General features: G+C 39.4%; 1 protein-coding gene across 8 annotated transcripts; it reads right to left on the reverse strand.

Annotated features, from left to right (window-relative positions):
* Positions 1-354: 354 nt before the first annotated feature.
* On the reverse strand, positions 355-20,093 carry Pfk (ATP-dependent 6-phosphofructokinase). Of its 8 annotated transcripts, none has more exons than XM_028300260.1 (15): positions 20,012-20,093; positions 19,580-19,888; positions 19,168-19,372; positions 18,925-19,079; positions 17,943-18,051; positions 17,117-17,305; positions 16,525-16,668; positions 15,959-16,093; positions 14,772-14,935; positions 14,022-14,163; positions 5,718-5,900; positions 5,350-5,419; positions 4,702-4,926; positions 3,479-3,680; positions 355-1,548 (listed from the first exon to the last, which is right to left on the reverse strand). In XM_028300260.1, exons 2-15 carry the CDS (start codon positions 19,858-19,860, stop codon positions 1,407-1,409), a joined length of 2,346 nt encoding a protein of 781 aa, XP_028156061.1. In that variant the 5' UTR covers positions 19,861-19,888; positions 20,012-20,093; the 3' UTR covers positions 355-1,406. The 8 variants fall into 8 exon arrangements, with proteins under 8 accessions (XP_028156061.1, XP_028156068.1, XP_028156062.1 ...); XM_028300267.1 differs by lacking the exons at positions 3,479-3,680; positions 4,702-4,926; positions 5,350-5,419; positions 5,718-5,900 and adding exons at positions 11,329-11,530; positions 12,073-12,297; positions 12,733-12,802; positions 13,081-13,263; XM_028300261.1 differs by lacking the exon at positions 17,943-18,051 and adding an exon at positions 18,476-18,584.
* Positions 20,094-20,335: the final 242 nt, after the last annotated feature.

Here is a 20,335-nt window from a genome sequence, read left to right on the forward strand (position 1 = left end):
CAAGTTTGGTACGGAATCCGTGCAAGACCAACTCAATTTTGTGGGCACGTCCTTTCGGAAAAAATGTACGTGTTATTCCTGAATATGATTAGGAAATTGAACAAATATACCAACAAGCCGTCAAGTGTTAATAAGGGGATATTATACAATAAAAAACTAATAATAAAGCCAAAGTGCATTCACTTTAATAATGTGTAAATAAATACCAATACATTTAGCGATGATAAAATTTCACAAACTTTAATATTAATCATCATTTACGCTTACATATCAACGATTTTTAAAATAATTTCTTTATAATTTCGTTATTATACCGATTTAATAAAAAATACTGTTAGGAAACTTATTTTATAAAAAGATACAATCCAGTCAAAATCTATTTATCTAAACTTTCTAAGAAATGACAAATCAATTATGGCTACATATTATATTTTTTTACTTTTGTCACCATTCGAACAGCAAGCAACACCGATATAATCTCTATGAAATATTACATACAGGATATTCAAAAAATGTGTCTCAAAAATAAATAAACTGGTTCTATGATACTAAATTGTCGTTTATAGAATCAGTTTAAAATAAATAAAAAAGTACAATGTCAACCCACAGCCATTTGTTTCTATTGTTTCATAAATTTCATCATACAATTATTAAATATTTCCTATTTACGAAAATTAACTTAAATAAAATATTAAATAAATCATTGGTCTGTGGTTACTGAAAGATGGCAAACACATCATTACGCTAAGATTGTAGGAGTATATTTTGGTAAAGTTAGGTACAAATGTACCACGCAATACCTATCTAGATTCTAGTCCATTGCTACTTTTAACAAATAGTTTACTAGTAATATTTCCGCTTCAACGGAGTATTTATTAATTCAAAATAAATTCATCTACTTCAAAATAACATTCCACATCGAAAACATTGTCAATTTAATGCTACGTCTACATGCAAATTTTCTAAAATGCAACATTCATTAGTCAAAATGTTTTTGATGATACAAACAAACTACCGATGGTGTTTATCATATCAGCTTATTCCTAAAATTGCAAGACGCATTTCCGGTGGTAATCACATCACACATTAATGAACTCCCGGTTCAATAAAAGGTTACCAGCACCAAAAAAAATTAACTCATCACAAATCGCTCGTACGTAATAAGTTTTACGACTTGCAGTAATTCTCCATGTCGTTAAAGTAGCTTACGAGACGCAAGTTACACACAATAGCACGCGGTTTTATTTTGTATAATGCCCACACACGTTCAAATATCAACAAGGAGTTGCTAATCTAGACCAAGCCCAATACAAGACGATCTTGCAATTTTTCGAAGAAGTCTTCTTATAGCTATTTGTGATATAAGTGATAGCACAAAATTGAAGCTACTTATTGATATGGAACGTTTAAATGACGCTCTCGGAGTCGATCTCGCCCTGCTCGACGGTCATGTACATGCCCTCCTCTTCATACGTAGAGTCGTGCTTGGCCAGGATACGCAGCAGGGGGCGGAGTTTCATCCACCATTGCTGCTTCGGTATTCTTTGCCTGCAATCAACATTAATATTTGAATGTTGCTATAAACCATGTATAACAATTAAAATCTCAAATCTAGAAGACTTATTGCCGGTTTCACCATCAATCCCTAATTTTTAAGTGACCCCTATGCAAACACAATTCCTGTTATGTGTTACCATAGGGGTCACCTAAAATTTGGGATTGATGGTGAAAACGGGCATTAGGGTGGATTCGACCAAACAAGAGTAAATATTAATATCAGAATAAACTTGTCATTTTGACATATTTCCCATACTGAAACTGTCAATGTGCCAGTTATACCCCCGAGTTATTCTCGGATAAAAGTTAGGTCGAATCGGGCCTTAAAGGAGTATCTTAATGACTGGTATGCGAACAAATAGTCGCATAATGTAATGTGTGCATGACACTCAGTTGAAGCCTAGTTGACCCTATCGTTAAGATAAAAAGTACGTTTAATAAAAATGAAATATTGAAAGAAAACGCGCCGATGACGCGGTGAGTTGCGGTGTCAGCGGTGGCGTGATCGTGCGGCGTCGCCTGACGCTGCTATTCTCTAACTTGACCCACATCTTAGGTTTGGACATTGCTCTTCGGTTTGCTTGAATGTAGTTACTATGACACACACTTTTCCAATGTATTGTTTTTATTTTGATTATTTTGTGTGAGTGAATATCTAATGCGCCACTGTGTTTTGAACTCAGCGCTTTAGTTGGCACCTCTCTAGATCTCTATGGTGAGGAGTATTATAACTCACGCGAAGTTGGTCTGCGCCTTGAGGTCCTCTAGCGGCGTGAACTTGTACTGGCGCTTGACGACGCCGAGCAGGCAGGCCGAGTCGGGCGTGTTGGAGGGCCCGCGCTGCAGCGCCTCCACCAGCCAGTGCAGGCACTTGGCCGCAAGTGAGTGAGTGAGTGACTGAGTGAGTGAGTGAGTGAATGAGTAAGTGAGTGAATGAGTGAGTGAGTGAATGAGTGAGTGAGTGAGGAGTATTATAACTCACGCGNCGTTCTCGAAACAAACAAGCGGGCAGCTCGCGCGGCCCTTTAGCGGCGAAGTGTTGTGTTCGGGGTTGTGTTGTCGAGATATTTGTTTTTATTCGCAAACGAAATGTCTGAACAGCGGCGACAATTTTATTTCGATTCAAATTTATTCCTAACGCTCGATTTATTGTGTGCAAAAGAAGGAGTGCGCAGCCCGCTCGTTGCCCGCTCCCGCGCCGCTGCCCGCTCCCGCGCCGCTGTTTTCGAGAACCGGTCTATTTGATTTTACGCATAAGATCCTGCCGCTCCCGCGCCGCCGCCGCTCCCGCCCCGCTGCCCGCTAAACTCGAGGCTGAGGCCTAACGGTGGATTCGACCAAACAAGAGTAAATATTAATCTCAGAATAAACTTATCATTTTGACATATTTCCCATACTGAAACTGTCAATGTGCCAGTTATACCCGAGAATAACTCCAGAGTTATTATCGGATAAAAGTTAGTTCGAATCGGGCCTTAAAGGAGTATCTTAATTACTGGTATGCGAACAAATAGTCGCACTAATGTAATGTGTGCAATGTGCATGACACTCAGTTGCTAAGCCTAGTTGGCCCTATCGTTAAGATAAAATGTAAGTTTAATAAGGGTTCCGTTTTTGCCATTTTGGCTACGGAACCCTAATAAAAATGAAATATTGAAGGAAAACGCGCCGATGACGCGGTGAGTTGCGGTGTCAGCGGTTGCGTGATCGTGCGGCGTCGCCTGACGCTGCTATTTTCTAACTTGACCCACATAATGACCCACATCTTGGGTTTGGACATTGCTCTTCGGTTTGCTTGAATGTAGTTACTATGACACACACTCTTCCGATGTATTGTTTTAATTTGATTACTTTGTGTGAGTGAATTTGTAATGCGACACTGGGTTTTGAACTTTGGTGAGGAAGGAGTATTATAACTCACGCGAAGTTGGTCTGCGCCTTGAGGTCCTCTAGCGGCGTGAACTTGTACTGGCGCTTGACGACGCCGAGCAGGCAGGCCGAGTCGGGCGTGTTGGAGGGCCCGCGCTGCAGCGCCTCCACCAGCCAGTGCAGGCACTTGGCCGCCATCTTGGTGCCCATGTTGCGGTCGAAGGGAGTAGGCGAGCCGCCTTGCTGCATGTGACCTATAGAATAATCGGCGTTAATAAGGGCCATCGTTTTTTACCCGACTGCGCCAGAAAGAGGGTTATTCAAATTCAGTTATAATAATAGTATATTCAGTACATATAGGCCTTTTCCAGGGAACTTATACACGTTTCCAAATATAGCTTGCCCTACCACCACTTCGGGACCACATATGGGTTGGTGCTGAGAATGTTTTTATAATTAACTGTTGGCACCATTGGGTAGTAACCGGACTCGCGAAAATCTTAGGGCTCGCGAACACGGGTGACTTTTGTGGGCGTGACTGTTTCGTCACTCATACCAAGTCTATGAAGATGTATGGAGGTGCACGCACGTAGCGACGTGACAGTGACAGAAACTGTTTTGTCAGTCACCCGTGCGCACGCTCCTTTAGGCTGAGTTGCACCATCTTACTTTAACTTTGACAAACGTCAAAATTCTGTCAAACTCCATACAAAAAGCACCGGTTATTGCTATTGTTACGGTTAAAATAAGGTGGTGCAACTCAGACTTAGTTTACAGTGGTGCCATCCTGGTGAGTGCAAATGTGATAATCCTCCTACCGCGACCGCTTCGGTCACCAGTTGACACCACTGTTTACGCCACCAGCAAGTAACCTTACTCCACAGTGGCGCCAATGAGGGTTTTCGCGATTGAAAAATCCGCCAGATAGCAATACGTAGACGCGAGGTCCAAATGCTGCATGATTGGTGGATTTTGACATATCTGTCAATGTCATGTCAAAAGTAACCAATCATGCAGCATTTGGACCTCGTGTCTACGTATTGCCATCTGGCGGATTTTTCAATCGCGAAAACCCTCATTGGTGAGCGCAAATAAGCCTTGATTGGGTATACAATCATTCTCATCAGATAATTTAGTCGCCACGTAATCGCTTGAAACCCTGGACTACATTTAACTACACTACATTTAATAGATAAGAGTTCATACATTATTTCATTTTCATCCTAGACCAATAAATAACACCAATTAAATACATAAACATGTAAATCGCCTTACCAAGCACATTCATCCTGGCCGTAAACAGTCCCTTCCCCTCTTCAGAGTACAGGCGGTAAATGAACTCGGTGTTGTAGTTATCGTTGGCCTTCTCGTTGCGGAGGATGAGGCCGCGCTGGATGCCGCCCGTCATCTTGGACGCCATGTGGTACACGTCCTGCTGGAGATCCTTGATGGAGAACTTCTCCTCGTAGATGTAGGCTGCGTCCGCGCCGCCGGCCAGACCTGCATGATACATTTTTGAGTTAGATAATTAATTATTTCTTCTTGGTCGCTACACTCTTGCCAGAGTGTTCGTGCTTGTCGCACATGGTTTGGTAGCAGATAATAAACAATAGGATGTAAAGATAGTAAGAAATATAAGATGAACAGTAACCAAGAATATAATGATTTTCTCTTTATGATGCGCTCTTTTAGTTTTTTTTCTTCCTGAAAAATGAAAAGGAAATTAGGCAGTACAATGAGGGCTGTTTTAGCAGAGTATCGTAGTTATTAAATACAAAAGTAAGATAGTCGGGAGACAAGCTTTACTATCAAGCTTGTCTCTCGCTTTCTCTCTCTCGTTTACAATGCATGGTGTTAGTAATTAGCGATGAAAGGAACGCTTTAAACTCTTGAAAGAGATTGATATCGATGATTGAATCTTACCTGCCAAAGTAGCCAAATAACCGCAGTATCCGCCCATAGTTTCAATGACGAACACACGGCGTTTAGTTCCCTAAAAAGAAACGGAACAATATAACATGTAAATACTATGGAGTTGAACACATATCAATAAAAAATGTTGACAATATTTGCAATAATTCAACAGTAAATTATTATTGCCAGAAGATAATTCGGCCAATAATTGCCATCAATAAACAATGACGTCACAATGTCACAAACCTAATATAATCTTCTTTCATTATGGCTTCATATGGTTTTCACATACAACCAGTATCAAGTGCCACATTTAATTCAAAAACAAAACAAAAGAAAAACATCGTTTTGACATACCATAAAGAAGTTTGTAATACCTGAGCAGATTGACGGATGCGGTCGCAAATCTCGGTGATCTCGTTGAGGGCAGTATCGGCGCCGAGAGAGAAGTCGGTCCCGGGCACGTTGTTGCTGATGGTGGACGGGATGACCACGAGCGGGATGCAGAACTCCGGGAACTGGGCGCGGGACTCGTACAGCTCTAGGCCCGCTTGGTACGCCTGAGAATATTGTGAAATGTAGAAACTGGTAATTTTACAAACAATATTGACACCAAACTGAATCATTATCGTTACTTGTAAAATAAAATTGTACTGGGGATACTGATAAAGTTTTATTTTTGAGTTTTGTTTGAGTCCATTTTTAATGCGCTAAAATTATCAAAATTCGTGAAGACTACTGGCACAGATTACAGATGAAGAATGGAAAGAGAGAGCTGGTGTAAATTAGGGTCGCCGAGCACGTAGAATTTCGTCCAATGACCCCGAGCTACCCATCCTTATCGCTCGCGCGTAATTATATTGCTGTCGCACTCGCACACTCACTGCGGCCGCACGTCGCACAGTGACGACCAGACTATAGCTGGTAACTTTTCCGCACTCCGCCCTCTAATTGGGCTATTGTGCGAACAGAGAGGCGTATCAATAAAATGCTAGTGTACTTCTTATTATGTGTGATTGTATATTACACATAATGGTTGAAATTTAATTTTGTCCAATCTAATTAAGCAAGGTTTCCAATTTCTACTGATTCATCCAGCTTGTAAAAACGCGACAACTTTACCTCAAATCCACCAATGAGCAGCAGCCCTTGAATATTAAACTGCTTGATACGGGCAGCAATATCGGCCTTCTTGTCGCCAGGCAGGGTGCGCTTGGTGCCGAGGAAGGCGCCTCCTTGGGCTACCCAGCCGGTCACATCAGACCTGTTTGAAGATCGCAATTTAAATATGGTTTAAGACATTTATTTCTCTAAAAGAATTACATTCACTTACAAGAGAAATACAAAATTAACCTTAAAATTATAGATTATTTAAAGTTAAATCATTGAAGTAATATTNAATAATAATAATAATAAGCCTTTTTATTCTGAACTTGGTTACATAATAGTTACAAAATATGATAAATAATAAGATCTGTGTTATAAAATATCCCGAAGCTCAGTTTGCCTCTTGGCATAGGCCTCCTCCAACGATTTCCATTGGGACCTGTCACGTGCTACCCTTCTCCAATAGTGTCCAACTGTGAGTTTTAGGTCGTCTTCCCATCTTGTTTGTTGCCGACCTCTACTTCTCTTTCCATCCCTGGGATACCAGTCAGTGACGCTTTTGCACCATTTTTCTTCTGGGTCCCGGATCATGTGACCTGCCCATCTCCATTTTTGTTGGTCTATTCGGGTAATTATGTCGACAACTTTGGTTTTTTCTCTTATTGTGCTACTTCTCACTCTGTCCTGCTTCTTTATTCCTATTAGGCTTCTCTCCATGGCTCTCTGGCATCGTTCCAACTTTTCTCTGTGGTGTTTGGTGAGGGCCCAGGTTTCGCAGCCATATGTGATGACAGGAAGTATGCATGTGTTGAAGACTTTCCTTTTTATTTGCATGCTTAGCTCTTTGGATTTCAGGACTTCCTTCAGAGACCAAAATTTCTTCCATCCGTTTGCTATTCTTCGTTCAATTTCCTTAGTGGTTTGATCTTTGTGCGATATTAACTGTCCTAAGTAGATGTAGTCTGACACATATGCAAGCGGTTGGTTGTCGATTTTTATTTCTACTGGGTCGGAATTTGTTAGTAGATTTGTTTTAGACATGTTCATGTATAGGCCCACTTTCGTACTTTCAGCGTGCAGTGATTCAATCATTTTGTTTAGGTCCGTCGGGTTTTCTTCAAATAGGACTATGTCGTCTGCAAATCTTAGGTGGTTCAGTTTTACACCTTGAATGTTGAGACCGTATTCTTTCCAGTCTAGTTTGCGGAAGATACTTTCCAAGGCAGCCGAAAACAATTTTGGTGATAGAGGGTCTCCCTGTCTTACTCCTTTCTCGATTTTGAATTTATTTCCCAAGGTTTCTAGTTGGATTCTTGCTTCGCAGTTCGAGTAGATGTTCTTCATAATGTTAATGTAATTTATGGGGATTCCCTGCTGTTCTAGGCTATCCCATAGAGCTGTGTGTTTTATGCTGTCAAAAGCCTTGGTGTAGTCGATGAATGCCATGTACAGTTTCTTATTGTATTCATTGTATTTTTCTACTATTTGTTTCACTGTGTGTATATGGTCCAGGGTTGAGTATTTTTGTCTAAAGCCAGCTTGCTCCCGTGATTGATTTTCGTCTAGTTTCTTGCTTATCCTTCCCAGGATAACTTTCGAAAATACTTTGTAGATATTTGACATTAAACTTATAGGCCTGTAGTTTCCTATGTCTTCCTTTTGTCCTTTTTTAAATATAAGAATAATGTTCGATGTTTTCCACTGTATAGGAATTAGACCCGAGGTTAATATTTCATTGAATATTGATGTGAGTATTGGTAGTAGTTCTTCGAGAGTGCCTTTAAGAAGTTCGTTTGTCACTTTGTCTGGGCCTGGAGCTTTTTCCAACTTCTGACTGTATATTGCTTTTTCTATTTCTCTGGGAAGTATTTTTGGTTCGGATGTCACTATTTCTTGCTCTTCAATGACATCTGTTTTAGTATCAGCTCTTGGTTTTTTATCTGGGTTTGAATATAGATCTTGATAAAATTTTGTAGTTATTTCGTTTATCATTTTTCTGTTTGAGGAAGTAGTATCTTTTTTATTTAGTTTTGGTATCCATTCTTTATTTGATTCTCTCAGTTCTTTAAGCGCTTTTTTCACTCCTCCTGTTTTTAGTATATGTTCTTCTAATGTTTGCAGTCTTTTGTTTTTCCTGTCTTTCCTAATGTTTTCTCTTATTTCCTTACTTAATTTTGTGATATTATTGATGTTTTTCTTTTTTAGATGTTTTGAAAGTAGTGTTTTTCTTTTTGCTATGAGTTCCAGCGTTTTATCACTTAGTTTGTATTTATTTTTCTTGTCGTTCTCAGTTTTCACTCCAGTTAGTAGATTTTCTAGCTTTCCATATTTTGTGTGAGTATCAATGTTGCTCGCGGTTAGTTCATCAGCTGAATCGATTAGGGATTTGGTTATTTTCTTTAAGGTTTCTTTACTGTGGTCCTTTGCATTGTGTGGTGTAAAATATTTCCTAGATTTTTTTGGTGGTTCTATTTTTAAATTGCTTCTTACCATGCGATGATTTGTATTGAAGTTAAATTTGGTTAGCACCGTTGTATCCGTAAAGGCTTTTGGATAATTTGTTGTTATGTAGTCAATTTCGTTTTTAGTGCTACCATCGGGGGAGATCCACGTCCACTTGTTCTTTTTGTTTTTCATATACAGACTGTTCAAGAGCGTTAGATTGTGTTGTAGTAGGAATTCGACTAGCAATTCACCATGTGAGCTTCTTCTACCTTGCCCAAAATTTCCCAGGACATATTCTTCTTTGCATTGTTTTGCTCCGACTTGAGCATTGAAATCGCCCATCAGAATAACATGGTTGTTTGTACACCTTTCCATCGCCTGTGTTAGTTCTTTGTAGAAAAGTTTGATTTCTGTTTTAGTTGCTTGTTCTGTTGGGGCATAGATTTGTACAATTGACCATAGTTTTTGGTGTCCCGGTATGTCGATGTTAAGAATGGCTATTCTATCGGAGATTCCAATCAGTTCTTGTATGTGCTGTTTCATTGACTGTTTGATTATGAATCCTACTCCTCTATGGCCGGCTGTTTCACCTTTGTGGAATAGTATATAGTCAGTGCGTTCCTCGATCCCTTCCCCTAGTCTTCGCATCTCACTAATACCCAGGATGTCCCATTTTATTTCTTCAAGGGCTTTTTCTAGTTCTTGTAGGCTTTCTTCAGTTCGAAGGGTTCTCGTATTTAAGGTTGCGATGTTGAGAGTTTTGTTTCTTCTTTTCGAAAGAGGGTGGTGGTCTGTAACTCCCGCGGGGACCAGCCGGACTGGGAGATTTTCTGTTGTTTGGTTTTGGTTATTAAGTCTAGTTGAAGTATGTATTAATTTTTTCCGATTTTCCGGGGCAATTATTAGTTTTTTGGAGAATTTAGTTGTGGGTCGGAACTTGCTCGGCTAACATAGTTCAGTATGTTAGGTCTGTTACTAGTTTTGGGTAGGGGTTCTAAAGGGTTGCTTGATGTTTGGTTTGTATTTGCTTTCTTTTGTGCTGACAGTTTGGGAGAATCCGAAGTTCCTCTCTTTCTCTTTTCTCTATTACTGTCCTTTGGGTTTATCACTATCAATTTGTCGTATTTAATGTAAGCAATGTTTCCCTTCTTTTTCTCCTCTTCTAATTTTGGTTGCAGCTGCTTTCTTTTTTCCAGAATTTCCTTGGAAAAATCTTCTTTCACAACAATACCTGGTGGAAGGTTTTTCTTGTTTTTTGTTATCAGATGTTTTTTCCATTGAGTCGTGATGGAGGCTACTACTGGACGATTTTTATTTTCGGTTTGCTTACCGATTCGATATACATTGCTAATTTCCTGTCTGTCCAAGTGTACTCCCATGTCTGATATTAGGTCCTTAATGTAGTCCACTAATTCCCCTTCGGATTTTCCTTTTTCTTCTATACCAAAGAATACCAGGTTATTTTTGCGTTTTTCTCTATCTGCTGCTTTGAGTTTTTGTTCGAGTTCTGATACTTTATTTTTAAGGATATTGTTTTCCTCAATAATTGATTTCATCTTTTCATCTAGCGCTTCCATCACATTTTTAGTTACCGAGTGAGTTATTATTTCGGCTTGTTTCGCTAGTTTCTCGTCAAGTTTTTGAAAAAATATTTCCGAGTTTTTATCCATTTTCTACCAAATAGTTCCTTGATTTGTAATGTGGCAACACTAGAGTCCGGGGATGTTTCTGAACGAACTTTAGATGACGTAAGGTTTTAGGTTGGCACCATTGATTGTCTAATTACGACGGTTGACAGCTCGATTTATTTGACTCTTGGGTTGTAATGCCGAGTAATTTATTTGTGATTCTTCTGTTATGGTTTTCCACTGCACTGTGAATACACTTCGGATGTGATAGTCAGAGTTTATTATGAATGTTTTTTAGTTTATTAGCACTGGTTCGACACTAATTTTCACTGTTTTCGATAAAATTTGACGGAGGCAACTGACGTGCGTGTTCACTGAGAAACCACCGGAAACGGAAAAATAAATGTATTAAATATTGTAAATGATTCGCCCTTAGAAATAATAATCATCATTCCGAGAACGCAACAGTCATTTCGGGAACGTGCCATCATGTCCGGGAACGTTTCCGAAATGACCGTTCCCGAAATGACGATTTCAAATAAGCGCGCGCTTTAATTAGACGGCAGCCACATTAAATGCGATCTGGGTTTGTCAAAATAGNGAGGAGTCGGGCGTGTTGGAGGGCCCGCGCTGCAGCGCCTCCACCAGCCAGTGCAGGCACTTGGCCGCAAGTGAGTGAGTGAGTGAGTGAGTGACTGAGTGAGTGAGGAGTCGGGCGTGTTGGAGGGCCCGCGCTGCAGCGCCTCCACCAGCCAGTGCAGGCACTTGGCCGCAAGTGAGTGAGTGAGTGAGGAGTATTATAACTCACGCGAAGTTGGTCTGCGCCTTGAGGTCCTCTAGCGGCGTGAACTTGTACTGGCGCTTGACGACGCCGAGCAGGCAGGCCGAGTCGGGCGTGTTGGAGGGCCCGCGCTGCAGCGCCTCCACCAGCCAGTGCAGGCACTTGGCCGCCATCTTGGTGCCCATGTTGCGGTCGAAGGGAGTCGGCGAGCCGCCTTGCTGCATGTGACCTGTAGAATATTATTGCTTTTATACTTAACAGTTGGCATTACTGGCGAGTGACAGGATTTTAGGGCTCGCGAGCACGGATAATTTTTGTCGTCTTAACTGTTTTCTCACTCATATCAAGTAAGTATAGACTTGGTGCTTGGTGGTAGCGACGTGACAATGAAACTGTTTTATTACAGTCAACCCGTGCGCGCGCTCCCTTAGTTTACAGTGGCGCAATTCTGGTGAATGTAAATGCGATAGTTCTCCTGATACTTCAGCTCTCACCAGTTTACGTCACCAGCGAGTAACCTTACTCCACAGTGGCGCCAACTGGTGAGGGCGAAATACGATAGCCCTCATTGGGTATACAATAATCATCCTCATCAGGTAATTTAGTCGCCACGTAATCGCTTCGGACCCTGGTACTGACGATGAATATGTACTCGAAGGCCAGATAATATAGATAGAGTTCGTACATTACTAGTGAAAACCGTTATTTTCATCCTAGACCAATAAATAACACCAATTAAATACATAAACATAAACATGTAAATCGCCTTACCAAGCACATTCATCCTGGCCGTAAACAGTCCCTTCCCCTCTTCAGAGTACAGGCGGTAAATGAACTCGGTGTTGTAGTTATCGTTGGCCTTCTCGTTGCGGAGGATGAGGCCGCGCTGGATGCCGCCCGTCATCTTGGACGCCATGTGGTACACGTCCTGCTGCAGATCCTTGATGGAGAACTTCTCCTCGTAGATATAGGCTGCGTCGGCGCCGCCGGCCAGACCTGGTGGATATTTTTTTGAGCAAGGGTGTGAACAATAGGACATAAACACAATAAAAAATAATTGGATATAGGTAGTTTAAAAATTGATAGATTTTCTTCTCACGCTCTATACTTATGTTGATTGTAATAAAGAAAGATGTTCTTAATTTTGGCAACAGGACGACATTTATAAAGTAGACAGTGAATTTACAAGAAAGTTAGCTGAGAAACACTATAACATAATTTATAATAATATAATAATAGTGGTGATAATTAGTAATCACAGGAGCTTTTTTTTTAAACATTTGAAAATATTTTAAAAGGTCCGACTAAACTTTCCATAGTAAAAGATCCATTGCGGATAATCGATGATTCGACTAAAATAGAAAGTTTCTCTATTTTCTTTGAAATGGAACGCGAAAGTTTAAAACCTTATATTGATGAATTGAAGCTTACCTGCCAAAGTGGCCAAATAACCGCAGTATCCGCCCATGGTTTCAATGACGAACACACGGCGTTTAGTACCCTAAACAGAAATGAAACAATAGTAAATATCATGGAGTTGAACACATTATAAGGATATTAACACTTTTTACAATAATTCTACAGTAAATGATTGCCAGAAGATAATTCGGTCAGTTGACACCAATAAACGATGACGTCACAATGTCACAAACCTAATATAATCTTCTTTCATTATGATTTCATATGGTTTTCACATACAGCCAGTATCAAGTTCCACATCTAATTAAAAAAACAAAAGAAAAACATCGTTTTGACATACCATAAAGAAGTTTGTAATACCTGAGCAGACTGACGGATGCGGTCGCAGATCTCGGTGATCTCGTTGAGAGCAGTATCGGCGCCGAGAGAGAAGTCTGTCCCGGGCACGTTGTTGCTGATGGTGGACGGGATGACCACGAGCGGGATGCAGAACTCCGGGAACTGGGCGCGGGACTCGTACAGCTCTAGGCCCGCTTGGTACGCCTAAACCAATATTTAGAAAGGAACTATGTGAAATTAAACTTATATAACACGCTTTTAGAATTTTGATAAATAGTCTGCCATTAATAATATAAGCCTTTATTACTGGATTACAAGGTATTTTACAACATTAACATTTCATTATACAATTTAGCTGCACTCATCTTCAGTTTGTCCTTGGACATAGGCCTCCTCCAATGATCTCCATGCTTCTCTGTTTCTAGCCATTTATGGCCCTGCTAATTCGCGGATATCGTCCTCCCATCTTTTTGCTTGTCTGCCTCTATTTCTTTTTCCTTCACGTCCTTCAGTCTGCCATTAGACACTGGTAATTTTGCAAAGAAATGTAACCGAATCATATTGACACCAAACTGTCTGAAAAGTTACAGTTGATTGAAAGGTAAAATAGTGTTGGCGTTGCGGATACTGATACGTAATTTCAGTTTATAATTTTTTAATTGGTATTTTTTATATTCGAAGACTACTGGCACGAGTTACAGACGAAAAATGGAAAGAGAGCGCTGGTGCAAATTAGTAGCTAGTAACTTTTCCGGAATTAGCCCTCTGATTGAGCTATTGTGCGAACAGAGAGGCGTATCAATAAAATGCTAGTGTACTTCTTATTATGTGTGAGATTTGATATATTTTTTATTTATTTCGATTTTATATCACACTTAATTTTTGACATTTGTCAGATATATTTTTAAGCGATTTCCAATTTCTATTGATTCATCCAGCTTGTAAAAATGAGACAACCTTACCTCAAATCCACCAATGAGCAGCAGCCCTTGAATATTAAACTGCTTGATGCGGGCAGCAATGTCGGCCTTCTTATCGCCAGGCAGGGTGCGCTTGGTGCCGAGGAAGGCGCCTCCTTGGGCTACCCAGCCGGTCACATCAGACCTGTTTGAAGATCGCAATTTAAATATGGTTTATGGTTTAAGACATTTATTTCTCTAAAAGAATTACATTCACTTACAAGAGAAATACAAAATTAACCTTAAAACTATAGATTATTTAAAGTTAAATAATCAAATATTTTAAATATTGTGGTATCTTCTGTCGTTTGTAATAAGTGCGATATTGCAACAAAAATGTATAGTCATTTGTTATAGTAACTGTATAAACAAGATAAAATTAACTTTTAATTTCACAACCAAGTCGAAATATTTTTTGTAGCCTTCACTACTTTTGTCTGTGTTTAATGACAGTGTATTTCAAATGCCGTAATTTGTTTTTTCATTTCTAAGTAAGTAGGTCAGCCGTTTATGGCCATGTAAGGCTACGTTTCCACCAGAAAAAAGAACCAACAGAATCGCTTCATTTACTTCGTCTCGGTAAATGAAGTGACTCTATTGGCTCTTTACAAACACATCCCTCGCTACGCATCCTCGCACATCTCCGGTGGAACCGCTGCCTAAGAGTATCACATGGGAAAAAGCAGCTAACTCCTAGTTTTCTGCTTCTTCTCAGAACTTAACACACAAATATAAAACACTCGTGATCTTTACCAGTCCATCTTGACGATGTTTCCGCTGATCAATCCCTCGATACCGTCGTGGATACCGAGCACGGTGTCTCCGCGATAGATGCAGTTGCGTACGAAGGAACGCACGGCCGCGTTCATACCGCAAGCGGGAGCGCCCACGTGCATCACCGCTAGCGTGTAACCCTCCTACAAAAAGAAAATAGGACATTTTAGGTACGATTTTAACAGTGATTGCCTATGACTAAGCATAAAGAGTGTGCGCGTGTAGGTAGCTATAGTCTGGTCTGTGAGCACATATAATTTTGTCCAATGACCCCAAGCTACCCATCCTTATGGCTCGCGCATAAATTATTATTATGTTGTTGTCGCGCTCGCACACTCACTGCGGGCGCCCGTCGCACAGTCGCGACAGCATTATAATTACGCGCGAGCGATAAGGATGGGTAGCTTGGGGTCATTGGACAAAATTCTACGTGCTCACGGGCCGGGCTTTAGTCATCATCATCATTTCAGCCACAGGACGTCCACTGCTGAACATAGGCCTCCCCCAATGCTTTCCATGTTGATTGATTGGTAGCGGCCTGCGTCCAGCGCTTCCCTGCTATCTTTACGATGTCGTCGACGGATTAGCAAGCTGAAGTGGCAATGGGCAGGTAGCTAGTAGTTTAAAGTAAATTAGACCGTGTGAATACATTAGCTACATTTCATCAACTCCAGATACTAATTAACTACCCTCTGAACTCTGAAGTGAAAGAAACTGTCAAAGAACAGAGGTAAACGCTACTTGGACCTATTCAATTGATGCCATCTCACAGTTTTGCTAGGTATATCTATAAAGTCGTTGTAAGTCAGAGTCGTTGCAAGCAGTTCGCATGAGCAACGTATTGATGACACTTGTAAAGTTTCAGGTCAAATGATTAGTATAATTTATGTATCGGTAATATTGGTCAGCAACATGGCAGCAAAATTGCATGTGATCCCAAGTACGAAAACGAATATAAAACGTAAACACAGGAGGCAAATATTGCTACAACACCATATGAGTTTTCAGGCTGATTTTAGACGTCACACAATCGCAAAATTCTTCGTGATTAAGTAACAATTGCTTGTCCTGACGATGATTAGATAATGTCTATAGCTGGACTTTGACAACAAATAATATTAATTTTAACATTTCTTACACCCTTCAGTCCTATCATAGAATCTTACAGCGGGCTTTCCGGATTGGTCAAACGCTTCCTTGGGCGGCTTCAGGCGGGTCAGCATCTTGTAGGTCTCAAGGTTGCGAGCGAAGCTGCGTCCGCGCAGTTGCACTGCCAGATCCCAGTTCTTGTCAGCCATGGCCTAAAAATATAATAAAAAAATAGGGTACTTGACACAGAACCAAGTATCCACTACTGAGGGACAAGTAGCTCATTTCATCCCAATGTCCACCAGTAGGGGTTAATGGAAAGATTTCAATGGCGTCGTCGCGCACTAGTGAATACAGTAAATTTTTCGCGATGTCAGTAGGTGGGGGCCAACGGGATTAGGCAACAGTTTCTATGTTGAAGAACATATTAATTATGATTTCATTTGTATTGTATGATGTGTCCTTGATAGATCACAAGTAAAATAGATCGATTCTTTTTTTTTAATATTAGTAATTTCTATTGCACAAATTAAATTACTAATAGTCCCGTTAGCCCCTCGTACTAAGCTAAGAGATACCTCCTAACCTACTACAATTTTGATACAAAGATTGGGCATTATATGTTTAAAATAATTATGTATACCTGGGCAACGGCTTTAGTCCTTCGCACGCACTCCATAAGGGGCAGACGCACGGCTTGGTTACCATCCAGGGTCACCACACACGCCGGCGTCGTAGGAGTAGCTTCCATTAGCGCCATTACTGCCTCAGCTCCCATGCGGCAACCCTACATTATTGTTTATAACATAAATTTGTTAAACGCATATTTGTTACGCGTAATTTAGAAGTGTGTTTCTAATTGCCTTTGTTCTAAATTCCTATGTAAATTGTTTGAAGGACATTTAGTTAACTTTTCATAGGGCATTATAGGGCAATCCCATCTTGCAAAAGAGGATTTATCGCCTGTCGACTTTATATTGACATTTTATATTAAAATAATACAAGAATAGATTTAAAGTCCCCCGCGTTACAGTTTTATCTTTTATCAATCGGTTTATTGAACTTTAAATTGATATTGTTTATCACTACTTTATATTAGAATAATACACATAGATTTCTTAACTGCTTAAATTGCTAATTTAGCGTGATTATTTTCAAGGTGAACAACACTGTACTGTAATATCATTCATACCAATTTATCAATCAATTGAATGAGTAACTATTTGGGAGCTCACCAAGATCCTGTCGAAGGCAGATGGCGAGCCTCCACGCTGCACGTGACCCAGCACGGTGATGCGGGTGTCTTGCTGAAGTTTTTCCACCACCACCTTTTTCACCAGCTCGGCGGTGATCGGCTTACCTTCGCGGTCGATCGCACCCTCGGCCACGATGATAATGTTCAATCGTTGGCCAGATTTCCTTTCCTAAACCCAAACAGTTCACATTACATTATATCTTGCTAAAGTTTTCCTAACAAATCTAAACTATCATAACAATAACTGCAACACACTTTTTGCAAAAAACTGAGAATAGTACAAACCATCACCTCATGCAAGTTCAATGTTTTTTAAGAGTTCATTCAAGTAATATGATAAAACACTGTCAATTAATATAATAAAAGAAATATGAAAGATATAAATGAATAAGTTCAACGAAAGATCAGTTTGTTTACCATGAGACCACCAAAGCAGAAGTCCAAAGTGCAAAGGCATAATGTTCCCTATGAGCTTTACTGGAGTTTCGAAATTGTTTAGTATGACCTGCATTATATTTTAAATTATAAGATAAGTATATTAGCAGAAATAAATAGCAGAACCAACACACAATCAAAGCAATCATATTACTTGTAGGCATCAGTGCCAGCATCCTCAATTGTTTCAATGTGAAAACACTGATTGAGATGACATCAGAATATTCAGCAATTGAATAAGATTTTTTGTTAAATGATCTCACCAAACCATGTGACCAGCTTGTTATTAGTTTAAGTGACACTTCATTTAGTTTTAAGTTAATACAAGATTGTGTGTTACATTACAGGGCCACTCAATTAAGCGTTCATACCTGTTGTAATCGTTTGCAAAGCTTTTCAACCCAATTATTGGGAACAGGGTCCTCGGGAATGAATACTTGGTCCGCCTCGCTCGCCAGAGCGGCTACCAATGCCAGATAACTGCAACAAGCAGTTCCCGGTGCTAATGAGACATGCATGAGCCCAAATCACAAGGTGACAATGAAGAATTTTGATGCAACAATTTTGACATGTTACAATTTTAAGGCACAGTAGTAGTATCAATGAAAAATCCAATCCAAAGAAATGAAATGACAAAAGTGAATCCTGCTCCCATATTATGAACAAAATAAAGTCCTTGCCTCTAATATTTTTGCACACAATTTATGTTCCCAATTGAGGGGCGCTGGGTCTTCGCAAATGAAACTATAAGTAGCATCCGTACAAAGGGAGGTGTATACTGCAAGAAAACTAAAATGATATTTGAGTAAGGAAAGAGAACAGTGATTTCAGGCTATACAATAACTCAGCAATCCATAACAACTGACTCATGAGAAGGGCAAGGTGCTTATGAAATGTAGCTTGCCTGTTCTAACTTATCACAGAGTTTAATTTGCCAGTCAACTGAAGGGGGTGCTTCAGGTATAAAGACAAAATCCGCTTCAGATGCCAAAGCCGTGACCACAGCGAGATATCTAAACCAACAAACTGTCATTACATTCCAGCATTATTATAGTATCAAACTTTAGTTAGTTTATTTCAACTCATCAACTGCAACTAACTATAGCCTTAAAAATGTCAAAAAACACCTTTCATGAAACAAAAAACAAAACATAATTATGTAAAACATTTGTGTATAATTTCAGTACTTAAAGTTAATTCATTATACATAAATAGTACAAATAAAAGCAATGGGTTCAAATACCACCAGAGGCAGTAAATTTTAATGTGACAAAATCATGTTTGAAATATACATATAAGAAGTTAATATTGTGATATAACTGTGTAAAATTAATTTCCCTAATTGAAACTTACCCACAGTGTCTACCCATGACCTCCATAATAAATGTCCTCTGATGGGAATAAGCTGTGCTTACAATGGCATCAATAGCTTCAATGATACGGTGCAAGGCAGAGTCCGTGCCTATTGTCATGTCCGTACCACAAAAATCATTGTCAATGGAGCCTACCTGTAATTTAAAATTAATAAACATTTTGTAAATGCATGAGAAACTTCATAAACAAGCTTATATTTTCAAAAGTATATTATTTATTTACCATTCCAGCAATATGCAAAAACTTGTACTTCTCCCTCTGATCTTTAGTAATTTTATTGTTTTCAAGTAAATCATCCAACAAGGTTGACCACTCCTCACGGAACAAGTTGGCTCCAGTTAGAGAACCATCACCACCAATCACTACTAAATTGGTGATACCTCTAGTCACAAGATTGTAGGCTGCTTTCAAGCGACCCTCTTTAGTGCTGAAAATAAGACAATTAATTGAAAAATATTGAAGAATATTTTAGTTAGTTTGCATTATAAAAAAAATTTGAGAAAAAATAATTAACTAAAAAAAACCATTACATTATACCATTAAAAAATGTTAAAGGAACAAAATGATACACTGTTTCATCAAGTTACATAAAATAATTAAAGTTTCATCATAACATCAATAAATTAATACATACATGAAATCCATACAACGTGCCGAGCCAATTATTGTACCACCTTTATGGATGATAGAGCTTACAGATGACCAGTTGGCTTCTTCAATATTGTCTCCGCCATCTACCATACCCTGGTAACCTTCACGAATGAAGTAGACTTTGCATCCCAGGTAAATTCCCATTCGCACTACAGATCTGACTGCTGCATTCATACCCTGGGAGTCACCTCCGCTGGTAAAGACAGCTAAACCTTTTCCTTTATGCGATCCACGCTCAATAAACCTCTGAGTACTTGGATCCATGTTTGAGGGTTCAAAATTACCGCAACACCTTTAAATATAATTATGTATTTACTAGTGCCAGACAATATTCTACTGCACGAATGTATAGGAAATGAGATGAAGAAACATTTATCTCATTTTTAAAGCCTTACGTCTAACGTATTGTACGTACCAAAATAATTTTCGAAATCTTACAAATTTGAATTTGTCTTGAACTTCACCAAGGTGACCTTTCAATGACAGCAATGACAGAAAAGTTTTTTTGACACAATGCTTTTTAATATTTTCTACCAATTTTCCTTGGATCTATATAGAGCTGTTTTAACAATGTTTTACTTTCAAGAAATTTTTTTGGTAAATTAGTTTCAGTGTCTGTTTTTAGCAATAGTTTTTAGCTTTCATTGTTAGTTAAAAAAAACGATTTCAGTTACTTAAAAAACTGTTCGTGTGATTCATTTTATAGAAAACACAAAAAAGAGTTAGTAATGAGCTACTT

Source organism: Ostrinia furnacalis, unplaced genomic scaffold (genome assembly GCF_004193835.3).
Source record: "Ostrinia furnacalis isolate ACB-3 unplaced genomic scaffold, ASM419383v2 OfSCF0710, whole genome shotgun sequence".
NCBI classification, from domain to species: Eukaryota; Metazoa; Arthropoda; class Insecta; order Lepidoptera; family Crambidae; genus Ostrinia; species Ostrinia furnacalis.